The sequence below is a fragment of the Lycorma delicatula genome, chromosome 4 (assembly GCF_047948215.1).
Source record: "Lycorma delicatula isolate Av1 chromosome 4, ASM4794821v1, whole genome shotgun sequence".
NCBI classification, from domain to species: Eukaryota; Metazoa; Arthropoda; class Insecta; order Hemiptera; family Fulgoridae; genus Lycorma; species Lycorma delicatula.
Genome location: NC_134458.1, coordinates 20,348,524 through 20,368,899, shown reverse-complemented (window position 1 = coordinate 20,368,899; position 20,376 = coordinate 20,348,524). Strand labels below are relative to the sequence as shown.

Sequence of the window (20,376 nt, the reverse complement as noted above, 5' to 3'; positions counted from 1 at the left end):
AATTTTTCTTTATTCTATTTCACTTTTATGTATATTTATTAATTTCCCTTTTTTTAAATTTTTCACAAAGAACATGTTGTGATCATTTTAATTTGGTATAATTAATAGAATCTGTCATATGTATCAAAAAAAAATCTGTCAAGAAACAATAAATAAATTTTAATAAAACAAGTTTTTTTTTTAAATTCAAGCATCAACTATTAATGCCGCAGTCGCATTTGTCAGTAAAAAGCTTAAGAAAAAATTAACTAAAATATTAATATTTATATCTACCTTTAAACAATGGGGAAAGGTATCTAAAAATAAAAACACGTAAATTAGGAATTTCCAATTTCAACAATAAATGCAAGTAAGGATATTTGCAGGTTTTTTTTTACTGAAGAGAAAAAATATTACTTAACAATATATGTAAAATTAACAATAATTTTAAAATATGTAAATTTATTAAAAGTTGTTTTATCTTAGTAATAGTACAATTTTACTTATAATAATTTTCTTTTTCAGTATTACATCAGCCAAATCTAGATAACTGAACAACCGCAACAGGTTTGTGGATAATCTGGAGCGTGAATCTTATTGTCAATTCCATAAACAAAAAACTGTCCTTCTTTCCCCTTCCATTCATATGTGATGTCAGCAATTGGAACAACAGAAACGCGTTGCCGCTGTGCAAAAATATAATAAGAAAATGAAAAAGACATCTAAAACAACTTACACTTAACAAAAATCAGCAGAAAGTACATTATACAAAAATATTTTATGCTTGATATCATAAATCAAAATGAATAAATTGTAAAACTTGAAAATTGTGCTCAATATGATGTTCATTTCAAACATAACTTAAAAAAAATTCAAGACCTTTCTTTTCCTTTATGCAGTCCCCCAAAGAAGTCTACTGTCTTCAGTATATTTATCCATCCTATACTTATGATGAATTTCATCTTGATCTCAGAAAAACTTTTGTTTAATTATAGCCTATATGCTAAACCAATATCTGGACTTCTGAAGGCAGAAGCTGAACCTTTTTCTTTGTTTAAAAATATTTTCCTTTAACTTTGCTTCACATTGTTCTATTTGGATAGTAATCCCAGTGCTTGAGAACAAGTAGTGGTTCGGTGAGTTACGATTAGACTATAAGTGAAAGAGATGTACTAAATTTCATTCATACATTGTTAGAGTAGTTTTATTTGTGAACAGCAAAGTTATTTGCAGTAAAAGAACTTTATACTTGTCTTATTTATTGTACTATTGTTGTTAATACAAGACTAGTTGCTAAAAGTATTTAGATTAGGGGTCATGCTAATGTCTTTTCTCAATGGGACTGAATTCTGGTTTTCAATATTTAACTTCCTGTAAATAAATCCTGATAATTACTTTAAATTCTGTTTTGTATCTAATCACTGTTTATTGTTATTATTATTATTGTTGTGGTTGTGATTACTAAGATAATTATTGACATTTATTGTTTGTTGTCATTATTGTTATTTTTCTGATTATTATTATGAGTTGTTTATTATTCTTATTTTCATAGTTATTATTGATTTGTCTTATTTTATTTATGTTCTTAAACTAATAAATTGTAATTATATAAACATTTTCAATACTCATTCTCGCAGTATCCTGATCAAGCCACGAACATGCGATAATATCAATAATTAACCCAGCTGAATGAAGTCTTGTTTTAACTCAACTTTCTGACATGTCATCTGTTCCTTAATGTATTTTTTATTCAACTACACCCAAAGAGGTTTTCCAATTTTTGTGAAATTTTGCAGTAAGTCTCCTTGCTGATCGGCGAAATGACATATGCATAACAATTTTTCATAACATTTCCCATTTCTAAACAGATATCTTTCTTAGACAGAGATTGATGGAGAAGTGCAGTGAGTAATTAATCTTATGTTGGTTTTTAATAAACTTATAATTTAATATTTTTCCCCTCAGCAAACTTATTAATCAAAATTTAGAAAAATGGGAATACATTAAACGTACCTTCTCAACAGTTATTAGTCAGAAGTGTTCTTGAAAACAGTGCTCATGATATTAATATTTTATATTGGCTAAACATTCTATAACCAATTGTGCATTCTGTTTTGTACTTTATTTTAATTTTCACTTAAGTTTTTTTTTTTGTAGAGGTTGATTTATTAAATTTAGTACAAATGAGTCAAATCGACTTTTCACAGAGCACATAATTTTTTCCATTCCATAATCACAAGTACTTAGAAAAAAATACAGCTGACATTATTATTATAGAAAATATTTTACTATTTTTGTTAGTTTTAAAGAAACTGTCGATCACATTTTATAATGATATTTTAAATTCAACACAAATTTTAAATAGTCTATGAAACAATAACTAGAAAATTTTCATTTTTTTGGTTTTGTTCCGTTCACGTCAAGCCATCCGGTGCTGCGATCTAGTGGGTGTTCGCGCTAACCGGAAAGTTAAGCCGTACTATATCTACGTCAGGATCCCGCGCAGTGCGGTCGTGTTTTCATTTCAGTCCAAGGGGACTCATGGTTTCTTGATAATGTTCAAGTTCAATTATGACTAAAGTGTCATACATTCTTAAGCGTAATGTAACTATTGTAACTGAATTAAAATGTCAAGGGTGACAACAAATTAAATATAACGATTCAAGAAGAACATAGCGTTGCTTCATTTCATCATCTACCGTCTCACAAAAAAAAAAATACAGTCCACACTAGCTCTAAAATTTACCATATCTTTTTATCGTCATCGCGGGCCGGATAGTAAGTCGACAGATCTACCAGATCTCTTTATGGTCGTAAGGTCGGATCAAATCTACGAATCAAGTGGATAGAGGGACAGGGTCATCACGTAGCAGAATTCGTAAGGCCGGATCAAGCGGTATTTATAAGCAGTGTCAAATAGCATTACTTAATCTTTCATAGGAACTGTGAATGTTAATCTTTATCGGACAGTGTACATTCAGGAGTACGAGGGGCATTAGCATAAAATGCGAAAAATTCAATACGTTTTGAATAACTTGTATCATTCAGGACACGCGTAAGATTATAACAATAGTTGTTATACGAAAATTACCGTAAAGTGAATCTTCAATAATAATAATAAGTTACAATAGATCAGTCTTCAACAATAATAATTTTTTTGAACTTTAATGTGTTAGAACTATTCTGGGTTACATACGCGCAGTCACAGTTGCAAGAAAGCAGTCGGAAGCAAGGTCAATATCAGCAGATGACGTCATATCGAGTATTCATTATAAAAACAACTTTTTCAAAAACTTCTGATCATCGAAAACAATCAAATAATATTATTTTATAATAATTTAGTAATTATCAATTTATTTAATTTGATTTATTTTATTTATTTAATTTCTTATCAATTTATTTAATATTATCTCTATCAGTACCATGGTTTAAGTCAAAATGGAATTTAAAGATTTAATTAAGAAACGAGGTATTATGAAAAACTGCAAAGCAAAATTAAGATTATTAATGAATAATTTTAATTCTGAATCAGACGATTATGATCTGTTTACTATAAAATTCAATGAACTATTAGAATACGAAAAAAACATTTTTTGAAGTTCAATCTAAAATAGAATTGCGTAAAGATGCAACAGATAAAGATTTAGAGGATATGAACATATATGATAATATTTTTGAAACCTAAAAAACTAGAAAATCTTTTCAAAATTTCAAACAAATAATTGACAAACAAACAAAATAATTGACAATTATTTGACAAATTGAGTAAATTGAGTCAACAATTGACTCAAACAATTGAGTCAAACAAAATAATTGACAAACCCAATCAAATTACATTAAAACCTATACAAATTGAGCCCTTTCACAGTGATGTAAGAGCATAGCATAATTTTTTTAATCTTTTTAATAGTTTAGTCCATAACTGCAAAGAATTTTCCGATCTTGAAAGATTTTATTACTTTACATATTTCTTAAGAGGTAATGCTTAAGATGTAATAAAAAATTTATCAGTAACATCTGAAAATTATGAAACTGTCATAAACTTACTTAAAGCTTGTTATGACAACAAACGACTAATTGCAGCTAAACATGCTATGGAAATTATTAATCTAAAACCATTAAAAAAGGAAAATTCTGAAAATTTATCTAAATTCATTGATCAAATTAATTCAAATATTAATATATTGAAGATCTAAATATTGATTATTTAGAATTTATTATAATGCAATTAATTACTCAAAATTTAAGTTTAAATACTTTAAGAGACTAGGAAAAAACATTGGAAAATAATGAATTTCCAAGGTTAGAACAACTCATTTCTTTCTTAAAATGTAAGCGTAAACTACTTCAATCCACAGACACGATTCAATCTAATGAAAAGCCACAGCTGCCTAAGGTAGGTTTTAGCGGCAAAAAATATGATTATTCAAATTATAGTTCTAGTAAATATGTATTTTATGTAAATAATTCTATGTGTACTTTATGTAAAAATAGCAACCATCCATTGTATCGATGTGATAAATTTTTAAGTTATAATGTTAATGAAAGGAAAAATTTTATATTTCAGAAAAAATTATGTCTTAATTGATTAAGTAAACAGCACATTTTAAAATGGTGTCAACGCAATTGTAAATGTAAAAAATGCTCACAGAAACATCATACGCTAATTCATTTAGATAAAACGCTGCAAGAGCCAGCAATTAAATCTTCTAAGCCGAATCAAGCTCCTTCGACTAATAGTTCATATTGTACTTTAAAATCAGAACCTAACAAGTTTGTTTTACTTAGACTGTAGGAAGACTTTGTTAGACTGAAGGAAGATTACTTCCATTTCATGAAGGAATATCAAAAATTAGATCACATGCAACCTGTAGATTCATTTCAGTGTAAAGCCCCATCTGAAACCTTTTATTTGCCCCGCCATGCAGTTTTCATGAATCTTCCACCACTACCAAAACAAAAATAGTATTTGATGGTAGTGCAAAAACATCAAACGGCCGATCATTCAATTCAATTCTTGCTACAGGTTTACAACTCACAGCTACGTGCTATCAGGCGATATTCCAAAAATGTATCGACAAATTCGCATCAATCCTCGAGATTTTCCATTGCAAAGAATCCTCTGGTACGATAATAATAACTCATCAGTCATTCCATACAACTTACAAACAGTTACTTATGGTTCAGCACCTTCAATTATTCTAGCCACAAGATGTTTGATTAAAATTTCCAATCAAAATGAAGCCTCTTTTCCTCAAGCTTGCCAAGTAATTAAGCAAGATTTCTATGTCGATCTGCTCACTGGTTGTGACAACATCGATCAGTTAAAACAATTATATAATGATGTTTCATTATTGCTTAGCAAATATGGACTTTCACTACATAAATGCCATTCCAACATTCCAGATATGTTTGACAATTCTGATTCTTTCATTAAATTAGATAAGGATGAAAATATCAAGACACTTGGATTATTTTGGAATTCTCAAGGTGATGATTTCATTTATCAATTCAAACCAAAAGATAATAACACTTCTTACACTAAACGCTCTGTTTTATTAATTGTTTCTTCATTGTTCGATCCTTTGGGTCTACTTGCTCCTACAATCATTCCATTTAAAGAGTTCATCCAAGAGTTATGGTGTGCTATCCTTCAATGGGATGAAGTTCTTCCCGCTCCGTTAGCAGAAAAATGGAATTTTCTGTACTATCAACTCAAATCTTCAAGTAATTTTAAGATTCCTAGATTAGTTAAAATTAGTTTTAGTAAAAGTTATCAAATGCATGGATTTTGTGATGCAAGGAGTAGCGCATATGGTGCATGTCTTTTCATCAGATCTGTTGATAGCAATGAACACATTGAAACCCACTTATTGTGTTCAAAATCTAGAGTTGCTCCAGTCAAGCAAATCTCTATTCCTAGGTTAGAGCTGAATGCGGCTCTTCTATTATCTCGTTTATTCAATAAGGTTAAGTGTATTTTAGGTATAAGATTTGATTCAGTCCACTCTTGGTCGGATTCTCAAGTGGTACTTTACTGGTTGTCATCGCTTCCTAATGGATGGAAGGTATTCGTCGCAAATAGAGTTTGCAAAATTCAAGAGCTAACTAAGGAATGCTCATGGAAGCACGTTCCTTCAAGGGATAACCCCGCAGACATCTTGTCACATGGTTGCATGCCGGAAGCATTAACCTCGTCACAACTCTGGTGGAATGGTCAGTCTTTTCTAAAGCAAGAGGAGAACGCCTGGCCATCCAATCATCCTATCATTTCTATGATTCCGCCAGACTCGCTCAAGGAAGAGAAGAAGTCTAGCAAAACTAATGTGTTTTCAGCTGTTCTTCAAACTACAGAAGCTGTAGAACTTTCAAAACCATTTTCTTCGTTCACACGAACATTAAACATATTAACAATATTAACGTAATTATTTTATGTAACTATTTTTGTTTTTGTATATTAAGTTTCATTTCATGTAATGTATCACAAAATTATAATTGGTGGGTGGTGTGTTCCGTTCCACGTTGAGCCGTCCGGTGCTGCGATCTGGTGGGTGCTCGTGCCAACCGGAAAATGAAGCTCGTACTATATTCTGTGTTAGAATCCCACCCAGTGCGGTCGCATTATTCATTTCGTCCGGATGAACAATTAGTGTTAGTTATATTCTACGTTAGAATCCTGCACAGTGCGGTCGTGTTTTCATTTCAGTCCAAGGGGCCTCAGAGTTTCTTGATGATAATGTTCAAGTTCAATTATGACTAAAGTGTCATACATTCTTAAGTTTAATGTAACTATTGTAATTGAATCAAAATGTCAAGGGTGACAACAAATTAAATATAACGATTCAAGAAGAACATAGCATTGCTTCATTTCATCATCTACCATCTCACAAAAAAAATACAATCCACACTAGCTCAAAAATCTACCAGGTTTTCTAATTAACAAGTGACTAAAAAAAATTTATTAGATAAGAAAAAATAAGAATTTAAAGGAGATTATGGATAGAAAATTAAATGCTCAATTTTCTATTTTATTCTGTCTTTTGACTAATTTATCTTTCATATTAGATAGGTTCATAAACAAAATAGTATACATTTCAAAATACTACCTGAGCAAGGAATTTCTGATCTGAATATAAAATTGAATGTTTTTCGATGAAATTAGCTGATGAGACACAAATCTCTTCTTCATCTGGTAAATCTTCAAGTGGAGATACTCTTTCTCCTTCTTCTAAGAATATCTCCTTTCCTTTTGACATCTGAATGAATTTTTCTGGTATACATATCTTTTTTATAATCTTCTCTGAGACATTTGTTTTCCTGAAAAAGAGAATCAAACAACACCATTTAATTTTTACTAAAAAAAAAGTAAGAAATGTTATCTTTATATTTTTTTATGATTATTTAAAAATCACTTTAATAAAAGAAACAGTTGTATTTACAATACAATACAATACTTAAAGTATTCACTAAATCTGATCCTGAATCTGCATTGAGAAAGGAGGAGAATAAACGTGTGATTATTTTTGAGTCTTGATAGGGACACTAATATTGAGTAGATGTTTCCATTAAATGTCAAGAAATGCTATAGTTGTATAGATGTATCTGCTTGTATGGACCAGCAAATCCTATCTCAATAAGAGAAGGATGGAGGTGAGAAAAAAAATCTGGGTTTCTCAGTTAGGTAACCCTAGCAACAGGATCTCAGGTTAAGGATTAAACACTGGGTTAACACCTCAACCTCATAAAAATTTACACTCATTGTGAGTCCTAAAACACAACCTCAGAATCAGACAGGTAAAGTAGTTTGAATAGGAACAGAAAAAAGAAGAATTGATAAATGGAAATTGGACTGGTTATTTACGTTCTTATGAAGAAGGGAGTTAGAAGATAGAGAAGGAAGGCGATGGATATAAATGGCTAAAGAAATCTGGTACAAGTCAGGGCTCTTCACAGGTTTAGCATCATGATAAACACGTAAGTAATACTTTAAGATAATACAGTAAGGCAACAATTATTAAAATGTAGGTTACTTAGACTTTAATTATGAGTTTTGTTTTCAGGAACTGGCTATTAAAATTTTATATTAAAATATGAGCATATTTCATGCCAATGGAACTATTATACACTCAGTTTTTTAGAATATATGTTATAATTTGAATCACATCCTTCTGAAGACTAAAGAAAAACAATTTAAAACTTCATGTATATAAATAAATAAATAAATCTTTTATTCTTATTTTTTATTAAAATTATATTTAGATATTTCACAGAGATTCCTTTACAGAAAGTTACATTTTACGATTCCTTTAAAACTTGAAGCGACTTTCTTTTTATGTTTAAACTGTTTCTTTTTTCTAAAGGTCAAGCTAGAAAGAAGGTTTTCTGAAGAAATTAAGAAAATCATAAAATTTTTCATCAAAGCTAATCTTGTTCTTATTTTCTCAATTTTATTTTCAAATTTCTAATTGAATCTTTACTGACCATTCTTTTAAAAGAATAAATGTAATCATTGTCTCATCAAATATTTTTATAAATAAAATTATGCTGTTGCAATTTGATAGTTGTGATCTGAAAGATAATAATCTACACAAAAAGATTGAAAACTATTTTTAGGTTAATTTGAAAAATATTATCAGTGCAGGTGGCAGAGGTACTTGTAATTCTAGTTGGCTGGGAGATTGAAGTATGTAATCCTGTTAACTCAAACTCCAAATTAATTGTTCATTCTTCATAAGACTATAATCGTTCAGAAAGTTAATATTAAAACTGCTTCCTACTATGAAAATGAATTTATTAGGAATTTTAAAAGGAGTTTCTGATAGTTTGCTTAGAAAGATTTCAAAAGAACCAGACCTATAAATCACCATCAGTATCAATTTTAAGACTAGGAACTTAATTGTACACCATTCAAAATTAATTTCTTCTGAAAATATACAGTAACGTTTGACTTTATTAAAAAGACAGTCTTTAACAAAACTTGCGACCCTTGTTTTTATAAATTATTTTATAAAAAGCTTAGACAAATTTGAAATTACCTAGCTCAGAAGTGCCTTCTGTGCTAATCAGTCAATGTTCTGAAAACATGTCAAGTCTGGTGGTTAGATGGAAAGAAGTATTTCAGCTTCTTCAGTTTTCTTTCTTAAAATATTTAAATGTGAAATCTTAATGTTAATGCAATTAAACGTTTTCAGGAAGAAAGAATCTGAATTTGATTGATATTTTAAGAAAATTAGAATCAAGTTGACTAACAAAAATATGCTTATTAGTATATATATATATATATATATATATTTTTTTTTTAATTTATTGTATTTTTAGAGACAGAATTGTTAATGTTTATTATATTAGAGAAACTCAGAATACAATCATGGGAGGTATTTGAAATATTTAAGATGGTAGTTGTTTCAAAGCCAGAAAAAGGATCCCTCCTATAATTCATAAATTATCCTTTCTCAGAATCCCCAACAACAATTCAGAACTGCTTTGTCATCTGAATTTAAATGCAACCTGTGATGTGTACACATATGGTGCGTAAAAGCCACATTTTGATCCATAAAGCAATAGTGTAACATCGTACTGATATGTCTTCTCATGTAAGAACATAGAACTGTTCATGTCTTCTCAACATAGAACTCCTATCTTTTATATTACACTCTTAACATAGAACTGTTGAAACAACGAACATGTCTGTATACAACACTCTTAGTCCAAACTCCCAATCTTTGTTGCATCACCTGGAAGCTGCACCAGCAGCCTTCATTGATGGCATCTATACTACTGATGAGGGACAATGTAGTCCCAAAGTAAAACCCTTAGATATTATCTCTGCCTCATGAAGTACAAAAGGCAGAAAACCCTCGGTCTTACCACCAAAGTCACTCATTAATCTGACCCTAAATGAAAGGACTGAATAAGGCCAACCAAGTCTTTCACATGGATGTTGCCAAGCAGAGAAATTTTATGGGGCTTAGTAGCTCTTTTCCACTTTTGTGTTTTGTCTTGACAACAGTGAGCAGAAATTACTAACAATCTCACAGCACAACTTTTTAATGTCACAAATATTAAACAGAAATATCTCTGTTACACCAAATGTATAAATAAAAATAGATATTTATTAATTCTTGTATTTCTTTGTGTATTAGGAGTACAAATACAAAATATTACTGCATAGAAAAAATATGCCATACAATTCTCTGTAAGGCAGTGCAATTTATGATAATTTTAGTATAACTTTAAAGCATCCTAGTTATAAAAAAATAATAATAAGAGCCGCTTCTACAAAACTGCTTTGTTCATTATACAAGTAGTACTACACTCAAAATATAATATAAAAGTTTTTCTCTGAATTTGTTTTATTTTTATAACATATGATAGTTTCTTGATTATCATATCTTTTATAATAATTTAAATATTTCAATAAAATCTAAGTTACAAAATAGTTTTACACAAATCATGCTTATAGTCCTGGGCAAAACAGTACTACTACTGTAACAGATAGATCATTCTTTCTTTATATCCATATATCCATCCCTTTTCTTTATCTTTGATCACTTCTTCCTCATCATCAGTTCTGTGAGTGTAGGTCAGTTCCTGCAAAATCCTCCATCCAGAAGATGCTGAAAGCATGATGACAGAGCTAGTGTTTCGCGCAGGTGTGGCGGTACTAGTGGCCACTTTAAAGACTTTTTTACACTTTAAATATTATTCATTTATTTAATTCTACGGCTCACGTGTGGCATTACAACACAGTTGGTGCTGAAGGCTAAACAGAAAAAGAAAGACGATTACAGCAGCTGTACATCAGTACTATACTAGTACTCCTAGTATACTAGTATACTAGTACTACTAGTACTAGTACTAGTACTAGTACTAGTACTATAGTATACTAGTACTATACTAGTACTACTCCTTGTGGTGAGAGAAGGTACTAATGACACACTGTACCCACTTAGGTGCTACTTTATTTAGAGCATTTTTAGGGGTAGGGATGCGATTTTGCAAAATGTTTTTGGAAATATTATTATTTTCTATTTGTTAACAAATTTGCCTAAGAAAAATAAGACCTTAATTAGGTGAAGTCTCAAGATAGTGAGGGTGACTTTGCTGTACAGCCTTATACCCTTGACCTTTTAAGTTCAAAATTTAATGGCATCAATGCCCCACATGTAGAAGTAATCTGACCAAGTTTGGTCAAAATCAGTAAAGTAGTTCTGGATATATAAGGTGATTTGGGGGCAACACCCTGGACATACACATACATATGAAGATCCAGAAAATTTCCATCCGGTTTTTTGGGTTCTTTAGGTGTCAAAACAATCCGGTGAAAACCGCCTATCCCCAAGTTGGATCGATTACCACACTATAACTATAGCTATCTATAGCTATAGCAATAGATGGGAAAGTAAATATACATAAAAAATGAACTTCACTTTTGGGAACAGGAAGAAGTGTTTTTTCCTCCAAAAACCTTCATTCTTGGGTACGTATGAAGGTCCGCTATCATGATACAAGAACTAGTAGTGCAGCATGTCTTTTCAAAAATGCGTTAACATAAGGCAGTAGAATTAAAAAAACTCTGAAAATACAATCAATATCATCTTCCTTGCACTCCTGCCCTATTATGGCTTTAATGTAGCAAGTGCCACTTAGAACATTGACTAAAACCTTCTTATAAAGGCTAATGAAGCATTTTTAATAACCTCCTTACTTATTTCCAAAGCTTCACATAGAACTTTCAGCTATAACACTTATTTTTTACAGAAATTTGAGGATTGTTGATTATATATCTAGCATGTAGTTATAAAAATGTAAGCGACATGGGTTTCTAACAGAGATGCGTTCTTTCTGTGAAAACTTTGTATTTCTAGATGCATAGCAGTATTTTGAACCTATACATGTTACATCAAAGCAAAAGGGAAATTTGAGTCACTTTTCAGGCTTTCACAGCCCTCTTTTCTGTGAGCTAAGATACTGACTACCATTTACCATCACAACAGCAGAATTCCCCAGAAATAATGAATGACAAGCTGCGCATTCAATTGTACAATAGGTCTTCTTTTATATCATATAAAATAAGTTTTTGTAATGGTTCACCAGACTCAATACAAATCTCAGAGTTCTTATAAAAATGTTCTATTTGTATAAAACGATAAATCTTTTAACATATTGACTTATGACGCTTGCAATCAGTAACTAAGCCACCTCTCTCGGCCATTGAGAAAATTTGTCCACTCCCACAAATCTTTGATAACATCTCATGCAGTACATATAGCAAGATATTTAAGTACAATGGCATCACATTAAAAATATACAAGAGGTTATCTCTAAAGTAAAGACTGTTTCATTGAAAAAAAATTTATTCTGAAAACTTTATAAATATTTTTTTATTTCTCTTAAACTAGATATCTTATACTACTTCTCTATATAATTACCACATGAGTTAAGACATTTATCATAGCGATTCACCAGCTTCAATGTATTCTCATATTCTCCTGCCGCCAGTCCATTTAGCCATTTAGATTAACAGTATTTTTAAGTTCATCGTCACCCATGAATTGCTTATCACTCAAACATTTTTTTCAATTCCCAAACAAATGGTAATCAGAAGGTGCTAATTAAGGACTATATGGTGGGTGATTGTAAATTAATCATCCAAATATTCTCAGTAAATCACGTGTCAGACCGACAACATGTGGACGTGCAGCAGGATGATGCCGTCGATCAGCCGCCAACGTCGCCGTTCTTGAATGGCGCGCCGTTACTTACGTAGAGTTTTGCAGTAGGCTTCTGCATTTATAGTCGTTCACGTGGCATGAAGTCAATCAGCAGTATGCCAAAGCGATCCCAAAAGACTGTGGCCATAAATTTGCGTCCAAATGCCTGCAGCTTGGCCTTTGTTGGTCTGTTGGTGATTGTGGATTACGCCATTCACTTCACTGCCGTTTTCTCTCTGGCGTGTAATACAAAATCCATGTTTCATCGCCGATAATAATTGATTTAAGGAACTCATCGCCTTTTTCTGTGTAGTGCATCAAAAATTCCAAAGCAGATCCCATTCGTATATTTTTGTGACGTTCCGTTAAGACGGGCGCACCCAACGTGCACAAACCTTTCTGAAGTCTAAATGGTCATGAACAATGTGACCAATAACAGCTCTTGAAACATCAGGAAAAAGAAGGGTCTGGTCAGAAATCGTTGAGCGATGATCTTTCTGAATTCATCATCGACGCGTTTCAAGTCCTCGGTGAATATGGAGGAACTCAAACAATATAAATCTACATTTAGCATCTGCAATTGCGAGTAATACCATGCTGTGTGTATTTTTGTAGTTAAAAAAGTATGAGCCACTTTCAGCTGGAGGGATTATCTCAATGTGTTTTCCAACTAGACAACCAAGACAATAGGAAAATTCCACTTACTTTCAACCTCACTCACAGTATTTTTCCAGTCATCTTCGGTTTGTGGGAACTGAAATATAAAATTATAGGTATTATAATATTGTATGTATTTATTTCTTTGTTAATGTAAGTATTTATTATTATTATTATTATTGCTATGTACTAATGTACATATGATTGTAATTTTAATGTATTATAAACTATTATTACTTCATTTCTACAGTTTATTATGTGCAATAAATAGTTTAATTAATTATTTTCAGGAAGAAAATCAACTTCATCAAAACGAAGACTCAGTACGAATTACAGAGAATAATATGTACTAACTCAGTTCAAATGAAAACTCAATAGAAGAATTAGACCATTCTAATGAGAGAGCAACAGGACAAGAAGTAAACATATCATTTGAGGAAAACGTCATCGTACGCCGTGAAGAAAGAGCACTACCTGCATGAACATCTAATAATAAATAGATAATATAAAGATAAATGTGATAATATTATAAGTGCTATTGAAAATCATTTTAAAAAGCCCAGACCAGTAGATGACAGATATGATGTTTTTGGAAAAAATGTAGCTATGAAAATGAGAGATATTAAAAATAGTACTCAAAGATTGTTGATAGAAAAAATAATTAATGAGGGTTTATTTACGGTTGTAATGAATTTGTTAGCCATATCACATTCCATATGTAATGACAACAATTCATTTTCTACGTTCAGTCAGCCTCAAAACGAAATAATCATACTTCTCACACATTATTGGCTAGTACAAGCTCTTTTGAATCAAGCAATCCGAATAGTAATAATAGACTGCTTTCCGCCTCTCTTATCAACTATCAAGAACCAGGATCAAATGCATCTACAACCATTAGTACTCAATCAAATTCATTAAAATCCAATGATTATACTGAGAATGAAAATGCAAGTTCACTTGCTTCATACCTGTCCAGTTAAAACCAAATGTCTTTGATTTCATTTTTGTTTAATTTGAATTGTTTATTTGGTCGAATATAAAAACTAATCTTATTGTTTGTGTTTTATTTAGATATATACCTTCAAATAATGTTGTTTCAGGGTTTTGTATATCATATGACATGTTTCTGGAATTATGGAACTTAAAGCTTATGGTGAAATAATAGCTGAATATTTAAGATCTTCGTAGCTCCTTCCTGTTGCGAGAAATCATAACGTCGCTGTCAATCTCTCATGTGGTGTTATAGCCTCTCTCATGATTGTGTCCTGTCTTTTAATCCAAGGTGTAGTAAGCACTAATAGATCCAAATATGTTTATTCATCCATTCATAGATAATTATGCCAATCACAGGAATGTCTTTTCAATTCACTCAGTAAATTAATGTGAGAATAGCGTTTTTTTTTTTTTTAACAACCAGTCTTGCACCAAATGCTTTGTTTGTTTTTCTTCTTCCATTTTAAATTAGAATTATAACAGCTAAAGCCAGTACGTCTTCAAAATCATCCATCACTCCAGAAACAATTGATGCTGCTTCAGCTTGGTTGTATACAGTACAAGCAAGGAGAGAAATTTCCCAGCAGTTTTTACTTTAGAGATATCCCTCATATATATAGATATTAAATGAATTATAAACCACCAAAGCAGCGTAAATAGATTTGTTAAACTTACCGTACTAAATCCAAGAATTGATTTTCGCAGGATCCCTGCATCTTCATTTGCTATTAAATTTTATAAATATATTAAAGCATATTTATTTATGATTTGTTAATTTGTCAGAATTGTTTTTTGAACATTTTCATCCCAGTACTGGACAGCAGAATTTGTGTATTCATCCATAATAAATTTCAAAAATTTCATTTTAAATATGTTTTAATATAATTATAGAACTTAATAACAAATAAAGATGCAGGATTCCGTGAAAATCGATTCTTGGAATTAATATGGTTGGTTTAACTTACCTATTTACTGTACTTTGCTTATATTTCATTTATATTAAATTTTATTAGCACAGTGGTCAATATGTTTATGAATTATTTGAATTTTCAAAAAATATATATACCATACACACACACACATATACATGCAAACAAACACAGATATATATAAACATAAATTAAAAGACAAACAATTCAGAGGTTACTCATAAATACAATTAACCATATACTAAAAGATTTAGTAAAAGAGTATAAATAAATGTAAATCTAATAGTAATGATAATAGTAAATATAGTTAATCAAAACTCATCAACTAATATACAAGTGGTAGTAACCAAACTAACTGAAACATAAGTGTAAATCTCCTTTAAATTATGGACATGTGTGATTACATTCATTCTAGTCAGGAGTGAATAATAATGATTGTACATTATCTGGTAATTAAAAGCTGACCTGTCAATATAAAAAGCTAAGCTAGAGTTCAATAACTAAGGAAGTTATTGAACTTCAGTTATCAGCATTTACCAATCTCTTAGTCCTTAAAAACATGTTTCAACTAAAAATGACATGAATTCAAAAAATCTTTTTAACTTCATTCTTTTAGTTTTACCTGTATGCTACACCATTCATAATATAATTAAAATTTTATAATTACCTTAATCTTAATAATAAATACCATGTAATAGTAAGCTGTATGAAACATAGTATCAGACCAGAGCTCTCACATGGTGGACAAGGAAGTTTACCAGTAGCTTTACATTTAAAGCAATCTTGTCTCCCAAATCCATGTCTTGAAACTCTGCAGTGCACACAAATCTCTTGTTCTGAATTGAATCCTTCACCATTGCACGTCAAGCATCTGATCTGAAAGCATAAAATATTTCTCTTTAACCATAAATATTCAAAAATGTTCATATGATTCAATGTGATGACTATTAAATTATACTAAAAAAAAATGTAGGAATTAAATTATGTTTTGAGGTCATGTGAATTGCTAGCAATAAATCATATAGCAAATTAATTTCTTGTATCATACCAGAAACTTTTTTCACAATATACTGATATGAGATGTTAGACTTCTGCAACCTGAACTTCCAAATGATAAAAAAAAAATGAATAAATAAAATGAAAATATTTATACCCAGTTTGCTTTATATGAAAAATTAGGAAAGTAAACACAACACTACTACATTAGATAAAAATTCTGTGTTATACGAAGATTAAAATAACAATAAAAAATCTAAATGTAAGTTATCTAATCAAAATATCTGTTCATAAACTGTCCAATAAATCAAATTGTGCCTATAAAAATTAAACTTAAGTCACTGTAAACTCAATCTTACATCCTGATTTATCAAATTTTATAGTGTATTTTAGATTAGTTAACTTTACTTATAAAGAAAGCTTATCAATATGCATCCATAAAACTATGTGATGTGACTTTGTGCATTTGATAACGGGTAACATCTACCTCCTTCATATTCTGATTGTTGTTAATCAGTAAAAAAATCAAGAACAAGATGGTTTAAAAATAGACCAGAAACAAAATAATTTTGGCTCCAAATTTTCTACAACTATTTTAAAACACTTATAAAATCAGCATATTTACATAAAAATTATAACAATTTTAAAGGGTAAATAAAATCTAAAACTTGCAATTTTTCAAAATGATTCAAAGGTCTCTCAAAATCGTTAACTTAAGAATTAGTTGTTTTTAACAAAAGTTATTTTTTTATTTATTATACAATTCTGCCCAGATAAAACACAATAAAACTTTCACAATACCTTCAAGGTACTTGTAAACAATTAGCTAAAATTTCATACACGTTTTGTCAATGTATTTTTTTTCTTATGTTATTATCAGCTTAATTTAACGATCATCATATTGCTACTCGTATTAAACAGATATATCTTCCAATTTTATTTACAAGAATAAGCTCAGTTCAGTTAGGTTGTAAGAATACTCAGTACAAAAAAAATTTCAGTATTCTATTTAACATTACCCGATTATATCAGGTAATCTTAAATAAGAATACTGTAGTTTTTTGACATTTTTTGTTTACTTTTTTGTAGTTTTTTTTTTACATTAATTTACTACACAGATTTTTAATAAACAAACTAGAAAAAACAACCAGGAATGTAAAGTGTTGATTATGAATGGAAATTAGAAATAAAAGTTACTAATTTCATTACAATTTTTTTTTTTTTTTACAAAAACCTTTCCTCATCAGACATCACATTACAAAACTGGTTAGACGTTAACTTAAAAAATAAAATGTTGACTTCTATTTAATCAACACTAGACTGCTAAAAACATTGTAATAAATAGTTGTCTAAATTATATTTTTGTTTAAAGATTACTCATTTTAAGTTACTGAATTAAAATGATATCAAGTAAAAGCTGGCCAGGAATGATTGGAAAGTTTAATTTGGAATTTGGAAGATAAACATTAATTTAATCATTTGAAGTTCCATGTCATTTTATGATGGTTGTATTTAATGTGAATATGAATCTCATACCATAGGTATTTAAAACATATTTTTCAACAATTTTGTGAACATTAATCACAGTCATTAAAAATGTATTAAAAACTAAACTTTTCTACTTAAGAATAGACATATTTGACCGAGCAAAGCGAGATCCTGTTTAACTAAACCTTTAAGAGTTTGTCTGTTAGTAAGGAAGGTACAACCAAATGTGCTTACTGATTTGAATAAAATTTAGCAGAATGGTTCCTTGCTACTAGCTGGAATAACAATATGTTTTTAATGATTTCTCATGAAATTTTCCATTTCAGAGCAGTAGTTGATATCTTTCTTAGGCAGAAAATAGAGTGGTATACTGTAGGAGGAAGTTTCTGCCACCAAGTCACTTCTGCTGACAGACTGAACAGTCTGTCTACTATTAAACAATATTGCTCATTTCTCAATGCACTAATAAATATCAAATCTTGTAATGGTTTCAAAAAAATTATATTTTGTTATATTTTTCTCATATACCTTATTTACTGAAAAAAATTAAAAATACAAATAATATTAAAAAAATAATGTGAACATAGTGGAAATACCTCCTCATCAGTTATTAGTCAATGATGTCCAGTGCGCCTGGAATCACTGGTTACAATACTCCTAATACAGTAAGATTATTTCTAGTATTGGCAGAATCTTCCACAATTAATTATGATTGATGGTTCCATTTGTTAATTTATTTTAAATCCATTTTATTATTTCAATTATGTTATGGATTTCAATTTATTAAATTTAGAATAAAATTAATGACATCTACTGTTCACAAACCTGTTAGTAAATTATAAAAATTTTATAAATCGTTTTCATGAAATTTAACCTTTAAATTTTGAAACATATTACTTATGCCCTATATGGAAAAGTAGTTTGTATTTAACTTAGAAGCTAGTTTTCTTCTTTTTTTTTGTCTGCTAGCAATGTACCTAATGTTCAGAGTATCATCTGGATGAAGTTTGCAACCTTAGATAGATTAATAGCAGTAATCTATTTCTGAATTTAATAGACTTTCCCTTAAACAATCCAAGGAGTCGGGGGAAGTGATGAAAATATTGATGTGATTTTATTTTAACAAAATTTGCAAAATAAGAAATACATCAATCTTCAAGAATGTTTTTTACATCACTTTGTCACTTCCAACAAATTTATACATATATATATATATATAAATATACATATGTGTGTGTGTCTGTGTGTGTGTGTGTGTGTGTGTGTGTGTGTGTGTGTGTGTGTGTGTGTGTGTGTGTGTGTATGTGCAATGTGCATGCGTATGTGTTAGTAATTTACAATGATTAAAAAAAAAATAATTTATTTGTAACATTGCATAAATATTTTATTGAATTTTGTAGATATTTTTAATTTTTCTTTTCAGAATAAAAATTCAGCTGATTTTGAATCATTCAGTTTCATACTAAACTGATATATCAATATAAAATATCTAACCTAGCAATTTTAAATGTAACTACAATTTATTTTAATACAAATAAAAAACACAGTAGTACAGAATAAAAATTTAATAATATGATAAAATAAAAAAGAAATTTTAAAAGCTGAAACACTTCAATAATTTTGTTTCTTACTAAATATGATTTTTATACAAAATTATTTACAAGATAAGTGTTATGATAAAAAAATTATTTATATATATATATATATATGACCACTGTATTGTGGGATGCCGTGAAAATCGATTCTTGGAAATTAAGATGGTAAGTTTAACTTATCTAATTACTGCGTTTTGGTGGTTTATATTTCATATAATGCTCTATATATATATATAAATTGCAAGATTATGTTAGATTATTGATCATCCTGAAAGCAGAAAGAAATTTATTTTGTCTTAATATAATAAACAGTAATTACTTTTCAGAAATTATGTACAAAAATAAAATCAAGAAAATAGACAACTAAATGTAACTAAGCTAATGATTACACTGATATACAAAAAAATTAATGTTTCTCTAAGTGATATCATTTCTTGAATTGCTTTTTTGTGTACATTCAGATCTGTAAATACTATTTTTCTATCACCCTTAGTTTTAAATAAATTACGCTTCAAAAAAATTAAGGGAAAATATAGTTAAAATCTGTAAAATTTATAATTTTACATGCCCATACCTGTGTTAGAATGATTTCATTGATGCTTTTCTTTTATAAATAGCTTCACGCACATCCCGAATTAATGTCCAACAGTAATCGGCGAGAATGTTAGTATTCTATTTCCCTTTATAGCGGCTTTCCATCACCGAAATGTCTTGGTGAAAACGCTCACCGTGTTCGTCACTTACGTCTCTGAGGTTGTCCGGGAAAAATCCAGATGTGAGTGGAGGAAATGTATTTTCAAAGATATATTACACACCATAGCTCTGTGTGAAGTAAGAAGTTGATTTTGAAACATATTACTTATGCCCTATATGGAAAAGTAGTTTGTATTTAACTTAGAAGCTAGTTTTCTTCTTTTTTGTCTGCTAGCAATGTACCTAATGTTCAGAGTATCATCTGGATGAAGTTTGCAACCTTAGATAGATTAATAGCAGTAATCTATTTCTGACTTTAATAGAAAAATC

General features: G+C 29.8%; 1 protein-coding gene across 5 annotated transcripts in view; it reads right to left on the bottom strand.

Annotated features, from left to right (window-relative positions):
• Window positions 1-405: 405 nt before the first annotated feature.
• LOC142323171 (protein SSUH2 homolog) overlaps window positions 406-20,376 on the bottom strand; it is a 66,957-nt gene continuing 46,986 nt past the window's right edge. For all 5 annotated transcript variants that reach the window (XM_075362462.1, XM_075362464.1, XM_075362463.1 and 2 more), the window contains 3 exons: window positions 15,963-16,150; window positions 7,086-7,296; window positions 406-665 (listed from right to left, as the gene is read on the bottom strand). In XM_075362462.1, the coding sequence (XP_075218577.1) occupies window positions 522-665; window positions 7,086-7,296; window positions 15,963-16,150 (543 nt within the window). In that variant the 3' untranslated portion in view covers window positions 406-521. The remainder of the gene's footprint in view (window positions 666-7,085; window positions 7,297-15,962; window positions 16,151-20,376) is intronic.